The 23794-nt window shown below is 30.4% G+C and overlaps 1 protein-coding gene and 1 long non-coding RNA gene across 6 annotated transcripts in view; both read right to left on the reverse strand.

The window, feature by feature from the left end:
• The window catches only part of LOC109812499 (uncharacterized), a 58296-nt gene extending 34975 nt beyond the window's left edge, over nt 1-23321 (reverse strand). The window contains exons 1-4 of one of the 5 annotated variants that reach the window (XR_014427968.1): nt 23027-23302; nt 17701-22343; nt 14242-16544; nt 11652-12165 (exon numbers count right to left, since the gene is read on the reverse strand). Coding sequence is in view for 1 of the 5 variants with exons in the window: in XM_083060046.1 (XP_082916172.1) it covers nt 16268-16544; nt 17202-17242; nt 17576-17615; nt 17701-17810 (468 nt within the window). In the remaining 4 variants the exon portion in view is untranslated. Of the gene's footprint in view, nt 1-11651; nt 12166-14241; nt 16545-17201; nt 17243-17575; nt 17616-17700; nt 22344-23026 lie in introns of those variants that run through there. The other 4 variants (XR_014427969.1, XM_083060046.1, XR_014427971.1 and 1 more) reach the window with 4 other exon arrangements.
• On the reverse strand, nt 2716-6903 carry LOC109812501 (uncharacterized). The gene is made up of 6 exons (XR_002240924.3): nt 6393-6903; nt 6221-6297; nt 5039-5127; nt 4858-4951; nt 4590-4698; nt 2716-3296 (listed from the first exon to the last, which is right to left on the reverse strand). It is a non-coding gene; the product is annotated as an uncharacterized LOC109812501 (long non-coding RNA).
• Nucleotides 23322-23794: the final 473 nt, after the last annotated feature.

Raw genomic sequence — 23794 nt, forward strand, 5'->3', positions numbered from 1 at the left:
CATACAAGGACAACTCTCTTCCTGGTCAATCCAGTCAAATCTAATGTTATCTTAGAAATTTCTTCGATAAATCTCCTGTAATAATAAGCTCACCCAATAAAACTCCTAAGCTCACTAACTAACTTTGGTATCTCCCATTTAAGCACAACTTTTATCTTAGATAGATCTACATTATATCTCCAGTAAAAATTATAGGACCTAGAAAACTCACCTCCTACAACCAAAAGTCATACTTAGATAACTTAGCATAAATTTGTCTTGAATATATCCTCACCCTCAATTCCAATATGATAATATCACACCCTAAGGTCAATCTTGCTAAACACACAAACACCCATTAATTGATCCATAAGGTCATCTATTCTCATATCAATATACATGCATATGAAATCATATTATAATACTTATTTTAAACATTTATATATACCATCCCTAAGCATTTATGAATCAATTACCATTTACACCATATAACATGTACATGAACCAACTTTACCACATAGTACCATACAACCTTAAACAACCTTTCAATCCACATGATAACACCTTAAAACATCATAACAAAATCAATTTTCATCCTTGCATTTCCTAACAACTCAAAAACATCATGAAAGCATACATCTCCCTTCAACAATTGTCAAAGAAAATAACACATAGAGAGTTGTACTCATCCAAATAAGCTCAAACATATCTCAAAGGAAAGCTAAGAGAATAATCTACAACTCTTATAAAGACATGAAATTATAAAAAGATCATCTACTTAGCTAAAAATTTCAAAAACTGTAACAAATATAATCAACACTAAAAGCTAGATCTTTCATCACTAAAACAACTATAATTGGAGTTCTAGACCCCCGTTTTACCTGATTTTGGTGCCATTGGAAAGATAACATCCAAGGATACAACTTTCATGAAGACCACAAAATCTAATTCTATCAATATAGCACTCGTATTGGCGCGACAAAACTGCAGCGAAAACATCCCTTGCACTAGATAGCAAAAGAATGCACCAAAGTCCAAGACCACAAAAATACCTTAAAACACTTTCAAACTCACTCCTTTCCATCCTAAATTCATACCAAGCTTCCCACTACGATCCTAACCCAAAATAACTCACATATTCAATACAAAAGACTTAAAACTGCACTAAAACCCACGTATAACCTAAACCATAAAAAAGTCAACATGCAAGCATCAAAACTCACGAAATCACCAATACTTCAGGCTTTCATCAAGAACACTCAAAACTTCAATTTTCAACATGCAACCTCTTTGGGTTCAATCTATACAACTATAGATTTTGAAAATTCCATTCACAATAAATTTTAATACATTCAACAGATCAATGTTTCAACCACATCCAAGATTCTAATAGTTCTAGTTGATTAGCACAATGCTTTGTCAACTACTACCCGTACACATGCTCGCAACACGAGCGATACCACCTAAACACTATTTCTTACGTAAGTAAAAAGTATCAAAACAATTAAGCAATCATGAGAATGAAGAAAAGTAATCATAAATAGCATCAATTAAGCTATATCATGTCTACCAGCCATATATTGAGAAAAGAACACATACTTAAACAGATCATTAATAACACAAAGCAAAACATCATCAGAGTACACAATAGAATCATAATGAACACATAACACACAAGTTCGATTTGAATCAACCAGGCTCTGATACTACTAAATGTGACACCCTCTACCCCACACATAAATATACAATTATATAAAATAATAAGAGTAAATAGAAATCTTTGTAATTAGAACAACATCTCAAATAGCATAAGGGTAAAAGACTCACATTCACATCTTAAAACATTTCATAATGAAGTAATTCAATTATCAAAATAACCTAAGTAAATACACAACTTAATTATAATCAATAAACGAAATAACATAAGTAATCCAACAAAGTAATAAAAGACATCTTATTCTATCCCTTGGTGTCACATGTCCTAATCAAAGCACACCCAATACAAAAGCCTAAGTTTCATCATTAACATCCCCCTCCTGATGATCACCTACAATATAATTTTAAACATACACAAACAAATAGGGGAGTGAGAAACATCTCAATCGAATTCAGGTGCAAAAATAACTGTCAAATAAAACACACAGAAAGCAATCACAAACAACACATACAAGCCATACATAAAACAGTAACACATGCACAATCACTTATCATGCAATGATACCATGGACTCGACTCATAAATGCATGCATGTGACGCCAGTTACATATCATGTGATATGTTGTTGAAGTAACATACCTGGAGTAGTCTAGGGGAACATGCTGACTCAATTGTGCAATCTCCACTAGAAAAATGTACTGCTAGTGTTTTATTGAGATAGTCAAACTGCACAAGATACGTCCTATGGACACAAACAAGTAGAACTGGACCTTTCAAACTGAACTATTCCCTATGACTCCTTTCAAATAACTAAATAATATTAAAAATAATATATTTTTATATAAAAAAAATAAAACTAGTATCAAATAGCTAAATAATCTTAAAAATCCTTCTAAGAAACACATTAAAATAATAAAATAAATATTACCATATTTTTAATATAATTTTATAAAAATCAGGGTGTTACATGGACCACTTGTTTAGCTACTTCACATGACTAAGCCAATTTAAGAAAATATAAACTGATCAACATATTCGTAAAAGAAATGTTATTAATTTTTATATAAAAAGATAAGTATGAAATACAATAAACAGGGTAATAAAATATCTAATGAAAAAAGATAGATATATAAAATGCAATATATATCGAATAAATAATTGTATTGGTTATCATATGAATAACACAACTCAAATATTAAAATGAAGCTGAAACCAAAGGTTGGTCAGATTATCGAGTTGAGCAAAAGTAGTCAAACATGAAAGATTCCAAAAGCTTCCTTCAATCCTATTGGCTTAACAGTTAACAATGCGATTTTGAAGATTGAATGTTAAACAAAATAATAAATAAATAATAGGATAAACCTAGAATTTGTTTAACAAATCAGTTTGACGAGTCTTGAGTCCCGCATAAGTTGAGGTACAGCTACGGACTTGGATCTCTACAGTCTCTTTCCTCCATCTTTTCTTTATTAATTTCTTCGTTCTCTCTCGGTTTTTGCTTTTGATTTTTTTGCTGTAGAGAGAGCACAGGAGCAGGTGATCCACCTTGGTACAGCTACACCCTTTGGTCATGATTATTGTTGCATTGCTGAAGTCTTGTATTCCATTTCCCTCGTTGTTGAATGAGTTTCTCACCATACTGTGTCCAAAAGTTCGCCTTTCTGAAACACATAAACAATCATGTTCAGACAATGCCTTCAGTATATAGAGGAAACTTCAAGCAAAATTATAAATTTCACGGTTCAAGAATTCTGATTCTCGTGTTTATGCAACTATCTAAACTGCAACACAATTAATATTGAGCAATGTTTAAAAATGCTGAATCACATAATAAAATCATACTACCTCATTTCCATATATACATCTTTATTAGATGTTTAATATAGATTAAGAAATATTTAATGCATAGCAATTTCAAATAAATTTTTTTATTTAATATCTCATTAATAGTAATAAATTATATTTATCTCAACTATTTCCAATAATAATAGGAGTATATATAATAGAGAAAAAAAAATTAATAAAATTTTGAAATTATAAAACATCTATTGCTTTGAGAATTGAGATAATACAAGAAATCTAAAGCATTCAAAGACATGAAAATGCAGTATTAATTTATATCAGTAAAATTTTAGCAGAAGTAAATAGAACACAGCAGAAGAAACTATCATGCATGACTATTATTACTTTATTAGCATAGAAGAGGGGGAAAAACAAATAATTTCAAATAAGTGAAAAGATGATTCCACAGCACAAACAACTCAAGCTTCTTTGCTGATATAGAGGAAGAAACTATCACACAAATTCTTCTATTCCACAGGTCTTATATAGCGTGTGTAGCAACATGCATTTTCAAGTATACGTTGTTCGTAAAAGAAAAGATTTAGTATAGCTGAAGTTAGCATCCAAAATTAGGGTGATCACACGACAGATCCACTAGGTTACTTTCAATCCTGATTTAATAGTTTTTATTAAATATTTTTATGTTTTCATACAAGAAAATATTCTAATAAGTTGCTCTTTTCATCAATTTTACCTTTTTTTCTTATCATGCATTAAAATTTTATGAGAGGTAAAGATATTATCTTATATCAAGATTTATGCACCAATAATAATGATAAATATCAACTGGATAGAATTTAAGAAATGAAAAAGAAAAACACATATTCTCACAATTTTTAATAAGAATAATCAACTAAAAAGTAATTAATACTTTCAAGAAACTTAAAGATACCTTATAGAAAGGACTAAAACTTATTCTAAACTATACCTTATAATAAGGAGATAAGGGAGTATATGAGAAGTTTCAACGATCCTTCTCACCTCTCCTTAGTGCAAAAGTAAATAAGAAGATAAACAAAGCATTATTGGGTTTAATAAGCAAAACTCCATAGGATTTAGTCTAAGATAAGAGATTGAAGAGTCTAAGTTGAAGGTTGAAAGAGAGTACTTACTAGTGAATTCTTTGATTCAATAAAGAGAGCACTAGCATTAAAGAGTGAATTCTTAATTACTGATCAAACTTTGATCGGCACAAAACAACTGTAAATCTGTGGAGAGAGCCTGAATGAAATATAAAAAAAGTAATTAGTATTCCTTACACAAAGTGACAGTTTTCAAAATGAAATAGAGAAATAATTAACAGCATCGAGGATGACTTAAATATATAAGAAGTTATGAAATAAAAAAAAGAAATCTAATAATAACATTACTGCTAAGTACCTTTTGTAACTCCTCAAAGATAGCAATCAAATGGGGACTAACTTCTTTTGAACCTGTATTTAACTAGAAACTTAGAGGCCAAATCCTAAAGAACCTGCAAAAGCCAATTTAAACTAAAGTAAATTACAAAATTTTGTCAAGATCAAAATATAAGAGTTGAGCAATGAGTTGTGGAACCTACAATGATTTGTCAATTTGGCACAAATAGTCCCAGCTTGTGTCCTTTGAATAAATTGTCTGTTGTTCAAATCTTGTGAACATTAATAGTTCCTGATAAAGATTAACCATTGCTCTTGTCAATAGATACTACGTATGAATACTACATAATTAAAAAAAAATATGGTACTTTAAAATTCATATCTAACCATGTTGCATAATAAAGATGTGATATCTTATTATCTGTTTGGCTTTTAACAAATTGTTGATTATTGTAAACTCTAAACTCCAACAATAACATGGAAAACGAAATGCCAATTCATATAGTCATGTATAACTAGTCCTCATAGAATGCAATTGTCTTGAGCATTCATGATCTCATTTTCCTTTAATTCCCAAGCATCAAAAGAGTTATTCTAGTGATCTAGTCCTATTGAAGAATAGAATATATAGCAGGGAAATCATCGGGACTAGTTTAGGCTCCTGAGGAGTGACTTGCACATTAAAGTTGATATTTCTTTACAATAAACAAAACCTAAATTTATGGTAGCTAGTTGCTACTCCGTCAATTGAGAAGGGTAGGAATCTATAAGAAAGAATATAAAATCAATTCTCTAACAATTTTAATATTGAGTAATTTTTTTTATTAATTTTCTAATTCATTGTTAATTCCATCAATTTCTCAACCGTTCAAAATTAACGTAAATTAGTAATCTAGTATTCAATAAATTCAACCCATAATATTATCACTACAGTAATAATTGGTACAGTTAACAACGTGCAACAAAAACCAATTATGATTTGGGTATAATCACATTTATAAGTAATTATTAAATAATTATGGTTAAGTTATTCTTTATCAACCCTAAGTCACAGCAGAACATTATGTGAAACTCCTTCTTAGATCTTTAAACTTAAATAACATAATAAAGATATGAAATATAAAAAAAATCATAAATATTTATGTTGAAGCTAAAAATGTTTTAAACATATTCTTAATGCTATGCTACATGATGAAGAAAAATAAATGAGATCCAAAGGAGATGATATGGGGTTAATGAAATAAAGCCTCTTAGGAAAATTAGGGTCTTGAGGCAATCTATTGACCAAAATTCAACAATTAGCATCTTTAATGACAGCACGAAGATAACCAATCATATATAACTGAAATAAAAAGGTCGACAAGGGTATATATATGAGGTATTACGTTCATAGAGTTGAATGCTTAGTCTTTGCAGGAACAGCATCGGTTGTGAAGATTTGATTAGAATATTGTAGCCGGTACTGAAAACAAAATATTGATGTTGAGATCCATTTGAAATAGAAAAGGTGATATGAGCAGTATAAACATATATAAAAAATGATATAGGTAAACTTACGAAAACAATTAGAGGTGACCAGAATTGAATCTGGTGCAGGACAAAGACAGAGATGTTGGCGATCGAACGGTGATGATTCCGCTTGAAGGCGTTTGTTGATCTATGGTTGGGATGACCAGTAGGGCAACAAGTGGAAGGGCTCCGAGCAAGAAATAGAAAAGTGGGAAACACACATATATATACTAATACCAATACCATCACCGTCATCATCATGAAGCATGCAACATCCTCTAGTAATTATGATTGTGGCATTGCGGAAGATCTGGGTTCCGTTACCCTTGTTGTTGAATGAGCTCGTTATCGCACCACCCACTCCCACTCCGCTCCTATCGTAGACATCAAACCCCATCAAATTAGCAACAAAGGACAGTGCTTTTAATGCAAAATATCTCATCAGCATCATCATTTTCCCCCTTTCTTTCCGTTTCGGAGCAGGACAGATCTTTGATGAATTAGTGATAAGAGAGGAAAAGACTTGTGTTTAATATATATATATATATATATAATATATATGGTGAGACAAAAAGAAACAAGTGATTGCTAAAACTCTGGGCTTTTTCTGTATTTATACTCAAAATCAGGGAATCATCTAGAAGGATCTACCAGCTTCCTCAATACATTTTAATATAATAGTGTAAGAAAAATAAATTTAATTTTAATTATGATTTTTTTTATTAAACACATAATAAATAATGTTGTCCGATCTCAATACATTTTCATTATTTATAAATTTTAACTAATATTAAAATTTTTAGCCCCTTTTCTATTAAGTCTCTCATCCGTCTACCTACCATAGCTGCATAGCATACTTTACTTTGCATGTGACTATTCTCATTTCTTAATCCCGAAGTTTGAATGTTGGGACCATTATTTTTCAAAATCTAGTGTTCAGATATTGACCCGAATTTCTCAAATGTTTTTTTTTTAATTTTTTTAATTCTAGTTTTTAAATTTAATTTAATTGTGGAAGATAATTAATAATTAGTGAATTAAATTATTATTTTATAATTAAAATTGTTATTTTGAAGAGTTTAAGAATTATATTTTTTAAAAAAACATCATGACTTATCCATTTAGAAATAACTTTTTAAAATTAATTTAATAAAAAATGTGATGATAATTAAGTAGTTAGTGAATAATCAGATAAATTTTTGATAATTAGCACTATAATTAAAATTATTTATGATCAAATAACATTAATTAAATTGAAAAGTGATGACAAAATTTTATTTGATTAACATTTAAAATTAAAATTACATGTTAATAAAAATGATTAGTCATCATAATGTTCTATATGGTAGACATCATTGTTATATATGGGATTTTGAGGTAGCTGTCTATGTTGTTAATGCACATCTCTATGAGAATTTAAATTGATCGAAAAGGGAGACAATAACCATACTTTAAACAATCAATACTATAAAAAGACTACGTATCTCTTGTTGGTAAATTGGTGGAACAACAATTAAATACATACTTTAGAGATATGCTTTGACTGAAATTGACAACCTGATGTTCGTACCAAACAAGTTGTTAATAAACTTGGCTTTCATAGAAGACACAAAAGAACTTATGTTATTGTCCAAATTATTTGTTGACAGTAGTTATAATGGATTCACTAGTAGAAAAAGGAGCTACTATGCCTCTTCATTTACGTCGGAAACTAGTACACCCGACGTTGTAAAAATGCGGTGGCAGTTCTGTAAATAAGAGGAGGAAATTTACGTCGGACATCGATGGGTCCGACGTAAATGAGATAATTTACGTCGGACAGCTAAAGCAGCCGACGTAAATTATCTCATTTACGTCGGACCCATCTTCGTCCGACGTAAATAACTCCTTAAATGAAGAGCGCGCACTACAGATTTCAAATCATGGCATTCTTCTTCACCTTTACGTTCTCCCGCGCGTTGTGGATTCTTCTTCATCCCTCCGCCTCCTCCTCAAATCGTGGTTGTCTTCCTCATCTTCACATTTTTCTATTTTTCTTCTTCGGAGTTGCGTTGTTTCTTCTTCGCGTGTTGATGGAAATGGCTTAATCATACATCCATCTATTTTTCTATGAGGTAGTGATCACTCCTTAACCGATGTTTGTGTTTTCTGGGATGTATTTTTCGTAATAATGTTTGTGTTGCATTTCGTGTTTGTGAAGCTGCAGAAGGAAGTGACCACTGCCTGGGTCTATCAAGCAGAACGGGACGTTCTCCAAGGAGAACGGGCTGTTCTCCAAGGAGAATGGGCCGTTCTCCAAGCAGAACGGGCCGTTCTGCTTGCACTCGTTTTTCTTTTTTTTTTTATTTAAATTTTCATGACTTTTTTACGTCTGACCTTGACATGTCCGACGTAAATTTACGTCGGTTTTTGACCCCCGACGTAAATTTTACGTCTCCCGTATTGATGTCTGATGCTTTTCCGACGTAAAAGGCTTCAAATACCCAACGTAAAAGGGGTCTTTTGTACTAGTGATTGAATGTAAATGACAAATGAAACAAAGAATAATATAATGGTTCATTATCTTAGTCATGCACTATGTCGACAATGTGAGGCTTGATTGTCTAATTGTAATTTTGCCTTTGTGCAAGACGTTCAGTATTGTGTCCAATTCTTAAATCATGTAATTACTATTGGGCAAATAAAAAAATGAATAGAATTAATACAATATTACTCCATGTATTGACGTTTATGCATAAGAAGACTTTTATTATTTTTTCTTAATATATATAATCATTAAATCATACTGTTCTTACCGGAAATCTGCCGTAGAGGTGATTCTCCAGGTAAGATCGGTGAGCCTTTTTCACGGGTACGTTGGTGTTCCAAGATGGGGGTGGTACTTGCAAAAGAGACTCCGATGCTAAAGTTAGTGTTTGTGGGAGTATGAGTCTTGTATAAATAATGTACGTACCTTTGTGTGAATTAGGGTTGTGTTGGGCCTTGGGCCTGAGATTTGTTATGATCTGATTAGATAGTAGATCTCGTCTGGAGCGAGATCCCCGAGATCAGTTATGATCTGATTAGATTGTGGATCTCATCTTGAGCGAGATCTCCGAGATCAGTTATGGTCTGATTAGATTGCGGATCTCATCTGGAGCGAGATCCCCGAGATCAGTTATGATCTGATTAGATTGCGGATCTCATCTGGAGCGAGATCTCCGAGATCAGTTATGATCTGATTAGATTGCGGATCTCGCTTAGGCCGAGATCTCCCAGTGCGTGCCCGAGGTTATTCCACACTGTGATACCGAGCTCGAACTCGGCATGGCAGTACGGATAGTACACCTACAAAATAAAAAATTTAATCAGAAAATAATAATTTTAATAACTAATTATCTAATTATTGTCACAAACTAAATTAAATTGTTTTTAACAAAATTTTATTTTTAAATTTATAAATCAGATTAACTTTTAAATTATAATCCTCATATTCTACAAAATAATAACATTCACTAATTATTTAATTATCTTTCACAAATTAAATTAATTTAAAAAAATGACATTTATAAAGTATAATTAAAAATTAAAATATAAAAAAATAATAAAAGTTACTTTGAAAAATTCGGATAGTCAATCTCAATTTCTCAACAACAAATTTTGAAAAACAATTTTCTCAATATTCAAAAAACAGGATTGGAAGGTAAGAAAGTCACAAACTTTGTAAAATGTTAATTAATTATATATATATATATATATATATATATAATGAGTGGTAAAACACTCACTTAAAAATTATTTTAACTCCATATTAAAAAACAACATAACAACGACAGTGAGTCCATGGGTTACGGCGTTTCCGACCCAACAGATCAAGCAAGATGACAAACAGGACAACTGCTTGCTACACTATACAACTTTATCAAATTCTCTACCATGAGGATATGACGGGACACCTTTTTTTTCATTTAAATTATATAAAATTACTCTTAAGCCTTTTTTTTAAATATTTAACTTAAAAAACTTTTTTTTTACTTATTCATTAACATCGTACTCACCACACATAATCTTTTCATTTCACACATGATTACAGGCAATCCTGGTACACGGATTGTATTACTAAAAAAATAAAAAAATGATAATATAATTATAAATATAATACAATATAATTTATAAATTCACTAACATAATTTTTTTTTTGTGTATGGTGCAGTAAAATAGTAACCGGTTATAGAAATTAAATAATTAATTATATTTTTATTTAATAAATATAAAATAACATATAAATTCAAGAGAATTTAAACATCATTAAATTTAAAAAATAGTTAACTTGAATAGTAATATTATTATATAACAAAAGTTAAATATCTTAGCGATTTTAATAATAATTTTCAAATAATGAAGGTCATTTCAAATGATGTATAACAGGTTTTATGTTTTTATTTCGTTTTCAATTTAACAGGTTTTATAAAGTTTTAATTTATAGACCTAATGACCAATAACGTCGTAAAATGAGTTTTAGCGGTCGGGAAATTTACCATGAAACACACATAAACTAAAATTATTTAGACATATTTTTAACAATACTTGAAATAAAAGTAATATTGATGTGACATAAACTAAAATTATTTAGACATATTATTTAGACATATTTTTAACTACTTTTAAAATTACGTTTTTAAACAAATTAGAGAAAAAATACGTTTATAAATACAAAATAATAATTAACTGTTAATATAAAATATAGAAATTTTAAAATAAATTAAGTTAAAAATTAAAACAAAAAAAATTAGTGGCGCTATGGCCTATAGCGACACTGTGTCGCTATGTGTCGCTATAGGCCATAGCGCCACTGTTATAAATAATTAAAATACATATTTTAAAATTACGTTTTTAAACAACTTATTTTTATTTTTTTAAATATTTAATAAATAAGTCAGTTTATTAATTTTATCTTACATTTCTATTATTTTTCATTTTTTTCTTTTTTTTTGTTAGAGGGTGTCGCTATGGGCTGCATCATTTTTCTTAGTGCATCAGCTATGGTGGTCCAGCCCACAGCGACACTCATGTGGCTCACTCCAGCTCATTCTAGACCAAAAAAAAAATTTGCCACGTGGCATGGGTGTCGCTATGGGCCATAGTAACACCGTTGTAAACAACCCCAAAGACGTAAATACTTTCAAAAGAACCCATTTACGTAAATAACTTGGTCAACGACCCACTTTGGTCAAAAAGCCTAATATTGATGTGAACCCTAGCTCTTAGGATGATTTAGGTCGTAAGCCAATCTGTTGACCAATGACAAAACAAAAGAATATTTTGCAGTGGATAAAGCAAGAGTTGATTATAGGAAGTGGTTTCAATAAGAGCACCTCCAACGGGAGGTGCTTCCTGTGTTGCTTAAGAATAAGCAACGGAGCTTATAGAAAACTCCCATTGGAGTGGTCCTACATGGCAAGTCAGGTGCTTAAATTTTTTTCTCAATTGCTTGTACAAGATACGGTGCTTAGCACTGAAAAATTTGAAGAAGAGAAGTTTGATTGGTTGAATCTAGTCCACGTGGAATATGGACACAAACTTGGAAAATAAAAAAAAAAACGGGAAAAACATTCTTCACCTCTTCTTCCTCCGTCCGGGGAGGGATGTCTTCGCCGGCCTCCGCATGACCAGAACGCTCGGCCCGCATGACCGTCTCCTCTACGCGCAGCTCCACACAACCAGACCTGCCGGCCCGCGCGAACCGCCCGATCAAACCCCTCCGCCCAGCGCACCAAGACCCCCAGCCTGCACGCGACCCCTCCGCGCGGCCGTTTCCTCTGTGCGCTCCGCACCCAGACTCCTGCGCACAACCAAAACCACCGTGAAGAGAGAGTGAAGAAAAAGATAGAAGAGAAAGAAAGGGTGAAAAGTGAGTGAAATGAAAGAAAACGTGAGGGAGAGATGTGATTTTTTATATTTTTTTATGTATTATGTAATTTTTTATATTTTTTTTATATTATGTAATTTTTCTTATTATTGTAATTTTTGGTATTTTTTTTATTATTTAATTTTTGGTATTTTTTTATTATAATTTTTTGTATTTTTTATTATGTAATTTTTTTATTATTGAAAATTTTTATTATTATAATTTTTGATTTGTTAGTTATTCATATTTACATATTATTTATAATAATTAATTTTATAAAAGTTTATTATAAAGTGTAGTGTGAGGTGTCAAAAAAGTGTAGTATGAGTTGTAAAAAAGTAAGAGTGCTTATAAGCAATTTCTATTGGAGTAAAAATTATAAAAATATAGTATGAGTTGCTTATGAGTGACATGACACAGTAAGACCCATTTAAAGTGGGTGAGAGTTACTTATAAGCAACTCCCATCGTAGATGCTCTAAGATTTGCAGGAGGAAGCATTTATGACACGCAACCTCACATGGGAAAAGCGAAGATAAGTAAATATGTCATTATATGAATAGGAGAAGTAGGGTACGAGGTTTTTCTGTCAAACTTTGATCCTGCATCTATTTATTATTATTATTATATATTATGTACAATTAGACTTGAATGCTTCAGGTCTTTGCCGTGAGAGAATATGTGAAGATTCCATCAGAATATTCTACCGAGGCCGGTTCAAACATTATGCATGTGCGGGACGATATAATACGTAAAGCGATGCAATACATAAAGAGAATTGCTTCATCGGTGGAAGAAAAGTTCCGAATTAGCATCTGAATGTATAAAATATGAAAATAAAATTTTAATTACTTGTTTTATTTTTATTTATATTTTATATTTTAATAATTTATTTGTATAAAATTTTCTATATTTTCTATATTTTTAATTTATATCTTAATGTAGCATCTATTATAATTAAAAAGTTTAATATTAATATTTTGTTAATATATTTTAGTTTTTTCTTTAGTGATAATTTTTTTAAATTTATAGTATAAATTAGTTTTTTAATTGTATTATTTATTTTTTTATTTTAATGTTTTTATAATATTATTATAATTTTTTGTTTTTAAATTTTTAATTGGTCACATATAAACAAAATTTGTTATAAAAATTTACCTTTTGATTATTTTGTTTTGAATTAATCTTTTTAATTGATTTATTTTATACAAATTTTTAATCTAAAATTTATGTTATTTTAAATTTATTTTTTAAAATTTATTTATTCATATAATTTGATGTACCAAAATCTTTCAGTTTTCATAGATATTATAATAGTTCTCATAAAATATTTATATTTTTTTAATAAATTTATTATAAAATAATTATTTAATTTAATATTTTATAATTTTTTTTTAAGTTTCGGAATATGTTTCAGAACATATTTCGGAAGGTGTAGAATTTTTCATACATAAAGCACTTTTATATATTATATTTTAAATTTATGTTTAACATCACAAAGTAATTTTTGGCAATCAGAAATTTATCATGAAATATATTTGGAAAAAAATTCAAGTCTCACATCGACTAGAGATTAGACAATTAAATAGTATATAAGTGGAAAACAACCTGACCCTCACCTTACAATTCAGTTTTGTAGGGTTAAGTTATGCTTAATATACTATTTTAAGATGGTATCAGAGTTATCCTAGACTCTTAAAAATGGGCTACCCACCATTGCTACATGCATCATGGGCATGAGATAGTGTATTCAAGTCCTGTCGATCCTAGATCATTAAAAAAAAGTCACCTACCATTTATCCACGTACCAAGCCTAATAGTGCTGGACGTGAGGGGAGTGTATTGAGAAAAATTCAAGTCCTACACCGACTAGAAAGTCACCTACCATTTATCCACGTACCAAGCCTAATAGTGCTGGACGTGAGGGGAGTGTATTGAGAAAAATCCAAGTCCTACACCGACTAGAGATTAAACAATTAAATAATATATAAGTGAAAAGTAACCCTCTCACCTTACATGCCAGTTTTGTGAACATTGATTTTGACCTTGGTTTTGGGTCTCCGCTGGAAGCACTGAGATCTTGCATGTAATGGAGCAGAAGCGATTACGCTCATCTTGTAAGTGCTTTCCACATTCTTCAGACGTGCCACCGGACTTTTGTCTTGTTGATATGGTGGTTTCTTTAGATTTAGACTGGGGGCTAAGATCAGCAGATTTAGGTTTGACGATTGAAGGCCGGGGTTTGAGATGCAGAATCCTTTCATTATTAGATATGTAAGTGTGAATTTTTGAGCAATCAAAATACTTGTGCAGCTCGGCATGGCGGAAGACATCCTGATAGGAATACTTGTAAATCTGAAACCTTCTATGGAGGGAATGAGCTTCCTTACAGTGCCTACACTCTCTACTTCTTTCTTTTGGTGAAAGATTCTGCCCCCCCATCTCGTTGGGTTCAGATTGGGTGCACAGTAGCAGTTGCGGCTTGTGGGCAAGTGAAGAAACACATACTTCTCTTTCTCTCTCTCTTTCTCTCTTTCTAATTAATTGCTTTCTATTCTCTTCACCCACTACCAAAAAAACAATGCCAACCTACCTCTCCTAAAGAGTAGTACAAATTCATTGCTTTCATACTTCTTCAACTTTCTGGGTATTTTATAGAATATTCAATTAAAATTTTCATTTCATTTCTTTCCAATTTCCACGACAATAATTTTTATTTAATAAAATTATCTTGCTCCTATTGATTTAGAGTCTTAGATTGATCATTGCATAGTAAAGAGATGCTCCAGGATTTGAACCCACAAACAGGTACATATGGAGACCACAACCTTGCTGCCGTGCCTAAGAACTCTAAGTGTTTATAGTTTGTGTCGTGCTCTTAATAACTTATGTGCATTCATTAATATCCAGCAAACAAAACAAAGGATAAGTTTGTGTTCCAATTATCTTCAACCTTAAGCTGGATCACGTTGGCTTGTTACGAACAGTGAACCCGAATTAAAAATCAGGTAATTTTAAAGATTTTTTTGTTACAAAAAAACAACAAATCAAGCAATTACGTAGGTTCCGTTATCAAATGTATATATATATATATATATATATATATATATATATATATATATATATGAAAAAAAAATGATCCAAACATGTTAAACAATTCAATTAAAACATATTCAGATCAATATATACAACATAATCTAAAAGTTAAAGAAAGCTAATTAACCTTCTGCCATTGCTATTGGATTATTCATCAATAATTTGGTTTCTTAATTAGTTGTGTTTTGAATATATTTCGAGTGCTTTTAATCCAACAATAGTAAGCCTTTACAACATATGACACGTAGTCCAAATCATTGCACCATAACTTGTTCTCTTAGAGTTTCCTAACACGTGACTATTGTACTCTCTTAGAGTTTTGATTATCATAAAACTCAATAGATGTACAACTTAACTATTTTACAAAATGTATGTATATAACTATTTAAATCAACATAAGTTGGAATCTAGACAAATAATGGACCATATTGAAAAACAACCTCTCATAAAAATTAGGAAGCATTTCAAATTAAAATGTTCCCAAAATTGACGTTTGCTCCTATTTTTAAGTAACCAAATCATATCTTGAAACTTATTAGCTAATTATAACTCGGCAACTAAATCAATCTCTACATTTGTCTCTAATTTTTATTTTTTTAAATTTTTTTATCGTGGTGCTCAATTATCCAAATAAATGCCCTTTTGTACGAATTTTTCTAAGATTTACGGGGTATTTGTTTTCCTTTTAATTACATTTTTGTTAATGGGAACAAGAAGACAGCATTTCTTTTCATGTAGAATTTTCGTATAATAAAATTATTTGAATAGAAAAAAGATTAAAAAAATTTAATAAAGTCTCATAAATTTGCAACATTTTTCAATTTTAGCATTATATATTTTGTGACGTAAAACTTGAATGGAGACAGTGGGCTCTAGAGTTAAAAATAGAGATTACTTCAACGTAACATGGATCCTACTCGTGTACATCAGGTTTCCCTTGATTAATCCTGTTTCTTCCTTCGAAAAAGTCTCATTATTAAATTGAAAAAATCGAGAAAACTAAGGTCGTTCTGTTCTGGATTGATAGTGCCACTTCGTATATGTGCGCCTGAGAAAATTTGTTGGCCACGACCCTGCAAGTTAAATGAGTCCATCGTCCCACACGAGTTACTGCTACACTCTGCGCCACTTGTGATATTCGCATTGCTGAAGTCTTGCTTGTCTTCTGGCCCTTTCCCCTTGTGATTGAACGAGTTCTTTGTACCATTCATTTGCCACCTAACATAGTCAATTAATGAAATTAACTAATGTACAAAAAAAATGATAGACTAAAATCACATACTGTAATAATTTGTCAAAATAATATATTTTTCATGTCGACATGACTCAAATTCTACTCCTCGTTGACAGTGACAAACTATATATCTTTCAAATGCTGAATAACCATATATGTGTTACTATTAAAAAAAATGTCATTTTTTACGAGTTTTTCTAAAAAAATATTCGTAGAAAATTTTTACGAATTTTCTTGCAATAATAATTTCACAAATTTTTTTTATGAATATCTTGTAAAAAATAATTTACAGATATTTTTTACAATTTTTTTTATGAAAAATAATCTACAAGAAATTTGTGCAAATTTTGCTACAATTTTTATGATCATAGAAATTTTTTTCCATGATAAAAATTTGCAAAAAATATTGTAAGAATTTTATTTTATTTCTTGCAAAAATAAATTCGCAAGTAATGTTTACTAAATGATAGAAAAAATTTTGCAGGTAATTTTTCCTGCGGATTTTCTTACCTATTTTAATCCGTGGAAAAAATCAAAAAAAAAATTTAAATTTATAAGTTGAACATTTTAAAAAAACTTTAAGTCTCACATCGATTGAAAACAAAACAATTAAAGAGTATATAAGTTGGGACAACACTTACCTTACAAGTTGATTTGTATGGTTGAGTGTTAGACTTATTATCTACAATCATAGAATTTAAAAGATTATGTATCACATGTTGAAGGTTTGGAAACAAATGTTTCGGATGAATTCATTGTGAGTATTTGAAAGTTGAAGAATTATCGATAAAATTTATAATAATTTCTTTAATTTTTTTCGTAAAAAATATTCCTACAAAATTTCTTACAAAAAAATTCGCAAGAAACTTTTGAATTTTTTTTTCCAGGAAACTTTCTTGCAAATTTTTTCGCAAGAAAATTTCTTGTGAACTTTTTTCACAAGAAATTTTGCAAGAAAATTTCTTGCGAATTTTAAAATTCGCAAAAATATATTATCTATGAAGGTATTACTTACAAATAAAATTTCGCAGAAAAATTTGTAAGTACAACGTTTCCTGCAAGTTTTTCATAAAAATTCACAAAAAAAGTCGCATGTAATAAGAGAAATTCTAGTAGTGAATTGTGCGTGTGTGTAAGTACCTTCCGATATAGTAACATCCACAACCGAAAATGATCAGAAGCAGCAATATAGTGATGAGCAATTCATATGACTCCTCTGTGATAAGCAATTCATAAGAGTCCTTTGCCATAGTGTGTGTAACGTTGGGGCTTGAAGGCGTGAAGGGGAATTGAAAAATGAAACAAAAACAATGAAGCTAACCCCTTTTTAACATCCATGGTTCCGAGTAGACGTATACAAACGATGTTGCTAGGAAGACCGCAAGTACTTTCCTGGAAATGGAATAAAAAATATAAATGATGATAAAGTTAATTATCTCTTTCCATGGGGACCCACGCGGTGTTTCCATGCAGTTTCAGGGAAAAAAGCAAAAGCCATGCGCAATGAGCACGCACGGCCGGTTGAAGCTAGCAAAGCAATTAGAACACTCCATTTCGTTATCAGTACTGCAATGATTATTCTATTAGACTTCGAGTAAAGTGTTATGAAAATTTGTCATTTTATCCACCCTTAGCAGTCAATATTCTACACTTAGGGTTAGGTAGCATGAATGATTACGTGGTGCATAACTTTTTAACTAATGACTTATCAGTTGTATATGTTATATACTATATACATGTGCGATAACGACAAGTGTGCATATGAAAAGAATATTATTCCATCATCATGGTTCTCACTATATTTTTATTGGAGCACTTGGTAGAAAAGACAAAGGTGGAAAGATAAAGGTTTAAAGGCCAAATGAACAATAATTGTAAAGTATGTTTACCATAGACCATGAGTGTGGAATTGGCTCTTTTGGTTTCATCTCTGCGACTCAATTCAAATAGCTTTGTTTTTCAAGGAAGTTTCGAGTGTATGGGGGGATATGAGACTGAGCAAGTTTCCACTGAAAGATAAGAGCCTAGTTGTTGGATCTGATCCCAAATGAAACCTTTCCTAGTCGATGCGCACTAGCTAGGATCTTTTAACAATAAGTTAATTTTATGCTAATGCATTCTCAACCCATCAAATTATGGAGAGGCATGCTAGCTGTTTACAGAACTTGTTATCATTGTCATGTAAAAATGAAATTAATAATAAATAAAAAAACCTTGAGTTATTAACATAAAAATGAATATGTAAGAACGATCACTATTAAAAATATGTTATTTTTCTGCATATTTTCCTATAAACAAACATTTGTAGGAAATATTTGCAGATTTTCCTACAAATAAAAATTTGCAGAAATTTTTTGGAGATGTTTTGTAAAATAAAATTCGTAAGAAATTCTTGCAATTCTTTTTGCAAAAATAAATTAACAAATTTTTACAAATTTTGTTACGGCTTTATTTAATATAAAAATTTATTTTTTGCAAAAAATAAATTCCAGAAAAAGTCATAGGAAACTTTTTTCATCATATGCAAACTATTCTAGGAATATAATTCACAGGTAATATTTTAATAACTTGCAGGAAAATCCACACGTAAAGTTACTATTTTGTTGCAAATTTTAATTCGCAAAAAAAATTAAGTTTTTTTAAAAGTTATTAGTTTAAAAAAGTATTTTTCTTAGTAAACTATTATTTACTAAATCATTTATAAATGTCTCATAATAAAATATTTAATTTAAAAAATAAAATACATAAAATTTTATAGATATGTAATAAGTTAATAAGACTAACTTTTAATTTAATAATAAAATTCAAAATAAGATTATCTAATGAAAATTTACATTCAAATTATCTGACTTATTCATTAACATCGTACTCACCATAATCTTTTCATTTCACACATATTACAGGCAATCCTGGTACACGGATTGTATTACTAAAAAAAATAAAAATGATAATATAATTATAAATTTAATACAATATAATCTATAAATTCACTAACATAATTTTTTTTTATGTATGGTGCAGTAAAATAGTAACCGGTTATAGAAATTAAATAATTAATTATATTTTTATTTAATAAATATAAAATAACATATAAATTCAAGAGAATTTAAACATCAATAAATTTAAAAAATAGTTAACTTGAACAGTAATATTAGTATACAACAAAAGTTAAATATCTTAAGCGATTTTAATGATGATTTTCATGAAGGTCATTATAATAGATTTCGTGTTTTCATTTCCCGCGTGTTTGCTTTCACGTTTTAAACGTGAAAAATCACGTTTAACGTGAAGTTAAAAGTTGTAACTTTCACGTTAAATGTGATTTTTCACGTTTAAAACGTGAAAACAAATACGTACTTCGTTTTCAATTTAACAGGTGTTACAAAAGTTTTAAGAGAAATTCTATGGTACCTATCTTATTTGAGAGGGTACCGGTACGGTTTTTTATATTTTATATTTTTAATAATTTATTTAAATAATATTTATAATATTTTATTCTTTCAATTCTTAAACTATTTAGTCATTTTATTTTTATTTTATATATTCTAATTTATTTGTAATAATATTATTATATATTTAAATAGTTTAATTTTAATTATTTTTTAAGTATATTTTTATCTTTTCACTTAAAATTTTTGAATTTCTATATTTTAATTTTAATAATTTTTTAAATATTTTTTTTTTGTCTTTTTGTCTTAAATTTTTGAATTTTTATATTGTAATTTTAATAATTTTTTAATTCTACTATTTATTAATTTATTTCTTTTTTTAATATTTTATAATATTATTGAAATCTTATAATTTTAATCTCTATAATTTTATCTTACTTTTTATTTTATAAGTATAATTTGAATTATTTATTTTATAATTAAATTAATTTATTTTAAATTTTTTATGAGTTTACATAGAAAAATATATTGAAACCCTTTTTGAAGGTACCGTAACAATTCCCAAATTTTAATTTATAGACCTAATGACCAATAACGTCATAAAATGAGTTTTAGCGATCGGGAAATTTACCATGAAACTAGGGATGGCAAAACGAGCCAGCCCGGCCCGTTTTGGCCCGGCCCGCCATTGGCCCGCCAAAAACGGGCCGGGCCGGCCCGGCCCGCCAATGTAAAACGGGCTGGAGATGCTGACCCGCCCCGCCTAAGGGTGGGATGGCGGGCTAGCCCGCTTACAAAAATAAAAAATAAAAAAAAAATGGAAAAAAAATTATTTTATGGTTAAATAAATTTTTTTTGCTACAAATAAATAAATATAATCATATGAAATTAAAAATGCATACATATTGTACTTAATATATGTTCAACAAAAACAAATTACAAACTTAAAACAAAATCAAATAGAAATTAGTCCATTTACACCAAAATCAAAACTAAATTATAAACTTACAAATTATTTATACACTAAATTTTTTGATAATCCACAAACAAGTTTAAATACAATTAATTAACTTTAAATTTTTATTTTAAGAATATTAGAAGCTCTCTTGAAAGAAGATGTCTCTACTTTTTTTCTTAATCATCTTCATCCTCATCTTCTACATCAAAATAAAATAAACATAAAAATAATTAAATTAAAAAATATATATATATATGCGGGCCGACGAGTTGTGGCGGGCTGGCCCGCTATTTGGCCCGGCGGGTTGGCGAGGCGGGCTTGGCGGGTTGGCGGGTTGAAATGCTTGGCTCGGCCCACCAATTTTTGGCGGGCCAACGGGCCGGCCCACGGGCCATGGCCCACTTTGCCATCTCTACATGAAACACACATAAACTAAAATTATTTAGACATATTTTTAACAATACTTGAAATAAAAGTAATATTGATCTGAACCCTAGCTCTTTGGATGATTTAGGTCGTAAGCCAATCTGTTGACCAATGACAAAACAAAAGAATATTTTGCAGTGGATAAAGCAAGAGTTGATTATAGGAAGTGGTTTCAATAAGATTTGCAGGAGGAAGCATTTATGACACGCAACCTCACATGGGAAAAGCGAAGATAAGTAAATATGTCATTATATGAATAGGAGAAGTAGGGTACGAGGTATTTCTGTCAAACTTTGATCCTGCATCTATTTATTATTATTATATTATATATGTACAAAGACTTGAACGCTTCAGGTCTTTGCCGTGAGAAAATATGTGAAGATTCCATCAGAATATTCTACCAGACCGGTTCAAACATTATGCAAGTGCGGGACGAAATAATATATATAAAGCGATAGAATACATAAAGCACTTTTACATATTATATTTTAAATTTATAATAAATAGTTTATATTATATAAATAGATATCTTACTCTGGTGAAGCAGTGTTGAAAATAAAATAAGAGCACCAGCACCCATATATGTTTAGCATCACAAAATAAGATTTGGCAGTCAGAAATTTATCATGAAACACATAAATTCTCTTATTATAACATTTCAACAATAGAAGTGGAACGTAAGTTATTAATTTTAGAGCACGACGTAGACATATCTATAAATTAAATTTAAAAAGAAAATACAGACATAAGTTCACATAATTTGTAGAAATATAAATCCCTGGAATTGGTGCATGAAGGTCAATTATTTGCTTTGTTTCGTTGTAGGAATGCCCATGACATGCTTACCAGTCGCCTTCGCCTTGTCCACAGGGGGTTGGTTATTCTCACCAGTACGGCCACCGATGATGGTCGCCCCAGGCATGTTTTGATCGCCTCCCCCTTGATTGTTGAATGCGTTTTCAATTCCGCCTCCGCCTCCGCCTCCGCCTCCGCCTCCGCGTCCAGGAGCTCTGCATAAAATATTAAAATTTACTTCTTAATTGCTTTCTATTCTTTTCACCCAATACCATAAAACAATACAAACCTACCTCTCCTAAAGACCACTACAACTTCATTTCTGTCACCTCAAACACAACTGTCACATGGTGTGTTCGAATGTCAGTTTCATTAATTCACCTTACTCAATCCAACACTCGCATTCAATTGCTTCTCCTTTTGTTTATTAAAAACTCTAGAATTTTCATTCAACGCTATTATAACAGATTTCTAAATGCATCTATAAACTGATTAATGTACATATATACTCTGGGCTACATTAACATCAACAACAAAACCATTCACTCAATTTTTCAATACGAGATATTAGGAGTTTTTTATTATTATTTAGTTTAAAGTTTCTATGCCTTCCTAAAACATGGTTTCAGTCTCAAACCAAACCTTATACTAATTAAAAGTGCCAATGTTTACGTGGGTTCTACTTCTAGCTATGTAGCTAGTTGTAGATGTAGACTTATGTAGAGTTTATTAATTAGATCTATAGTTCTTTGCAAGGCTAAGCTGTTAAAGTGGTTAAAGCTAGACACACCTCTCTAATTCCATTGATCAAGTGAGGACTTAAGCCTCAAACCAATGAAGTAATACAGATCTGTCAGTTTCAACTTTTGAATATAAAATAAAAGTTTCAAATGCATACCTTGTTTTTTCCATTAGCAACCATATCAAAGCAGCGAAGAGGACAGCCAGCAGAATTGTTTCTGATTCCATATAGCAAGCAAAGGAGAATGGCGGCTAGCTGTGAAACTGGAGATATGCTAGGGTTTAGGAAATAAGAGGAAATGGGTGAGAAGGGAGACGTATATATATATATATATATATAATGTCAAGTAGGAGGCATCAGTGCGTCACTATGAACAAAGGGAAAAGGAAGGTAAGTCATACTAAGTCATACTTAGTGCTAATTAAGTAAACGGATATATATATAGTGTGTGAGAGAGAAGTGTGAATATATATATATATTCTTCCATTAATTATCATAAAAGTTATGTATTTATGGACCATTCATGCACAAACATATATAAATGGTTAAAATTGTTACATACATATGCATAATACAAATCACTATCTTTTTAGTTGTGCTAATATTTAAAATATTTATACAATCATATATAAATCCCTAAAATTGTAAAAGTGCACTAGTACACAATAAGCATTTTACGTCGGTTATTTAGGGGTTTTTACGTCAGAAAAAGTTTCGACGTAGAAGCGGGAGACGTAAATTTATGTCGGGGCGCGAAAATCGACGTAAATTTACGTCGGACATGCCAAGGTCCGACGTAAAAAGTCATAAAAAATTTATAAAAAAAAGAAAAAAAGAAAATAAGTGCAGCAGAACGGCCCGTTCTGCTTGGAGAACGGCCCGTTCTGCTTGGAGAACGGCCCGTTCTGCTTGATAAACCCAGGA

Source organism: Cajanus cajan, chromosome 7 (genome assembly GCF_000230855.2).
Source record: "Cajanus cajan strain Asha chromosome 7, NIPB_CcT2T_4, whole genome shotgun sequence".
NCBI lineage: Eukaryota > Viridiplantae > Streptophyta > Magnoliopsida > Fabales > Fabaceae > Cajanus > Cajanus cajan.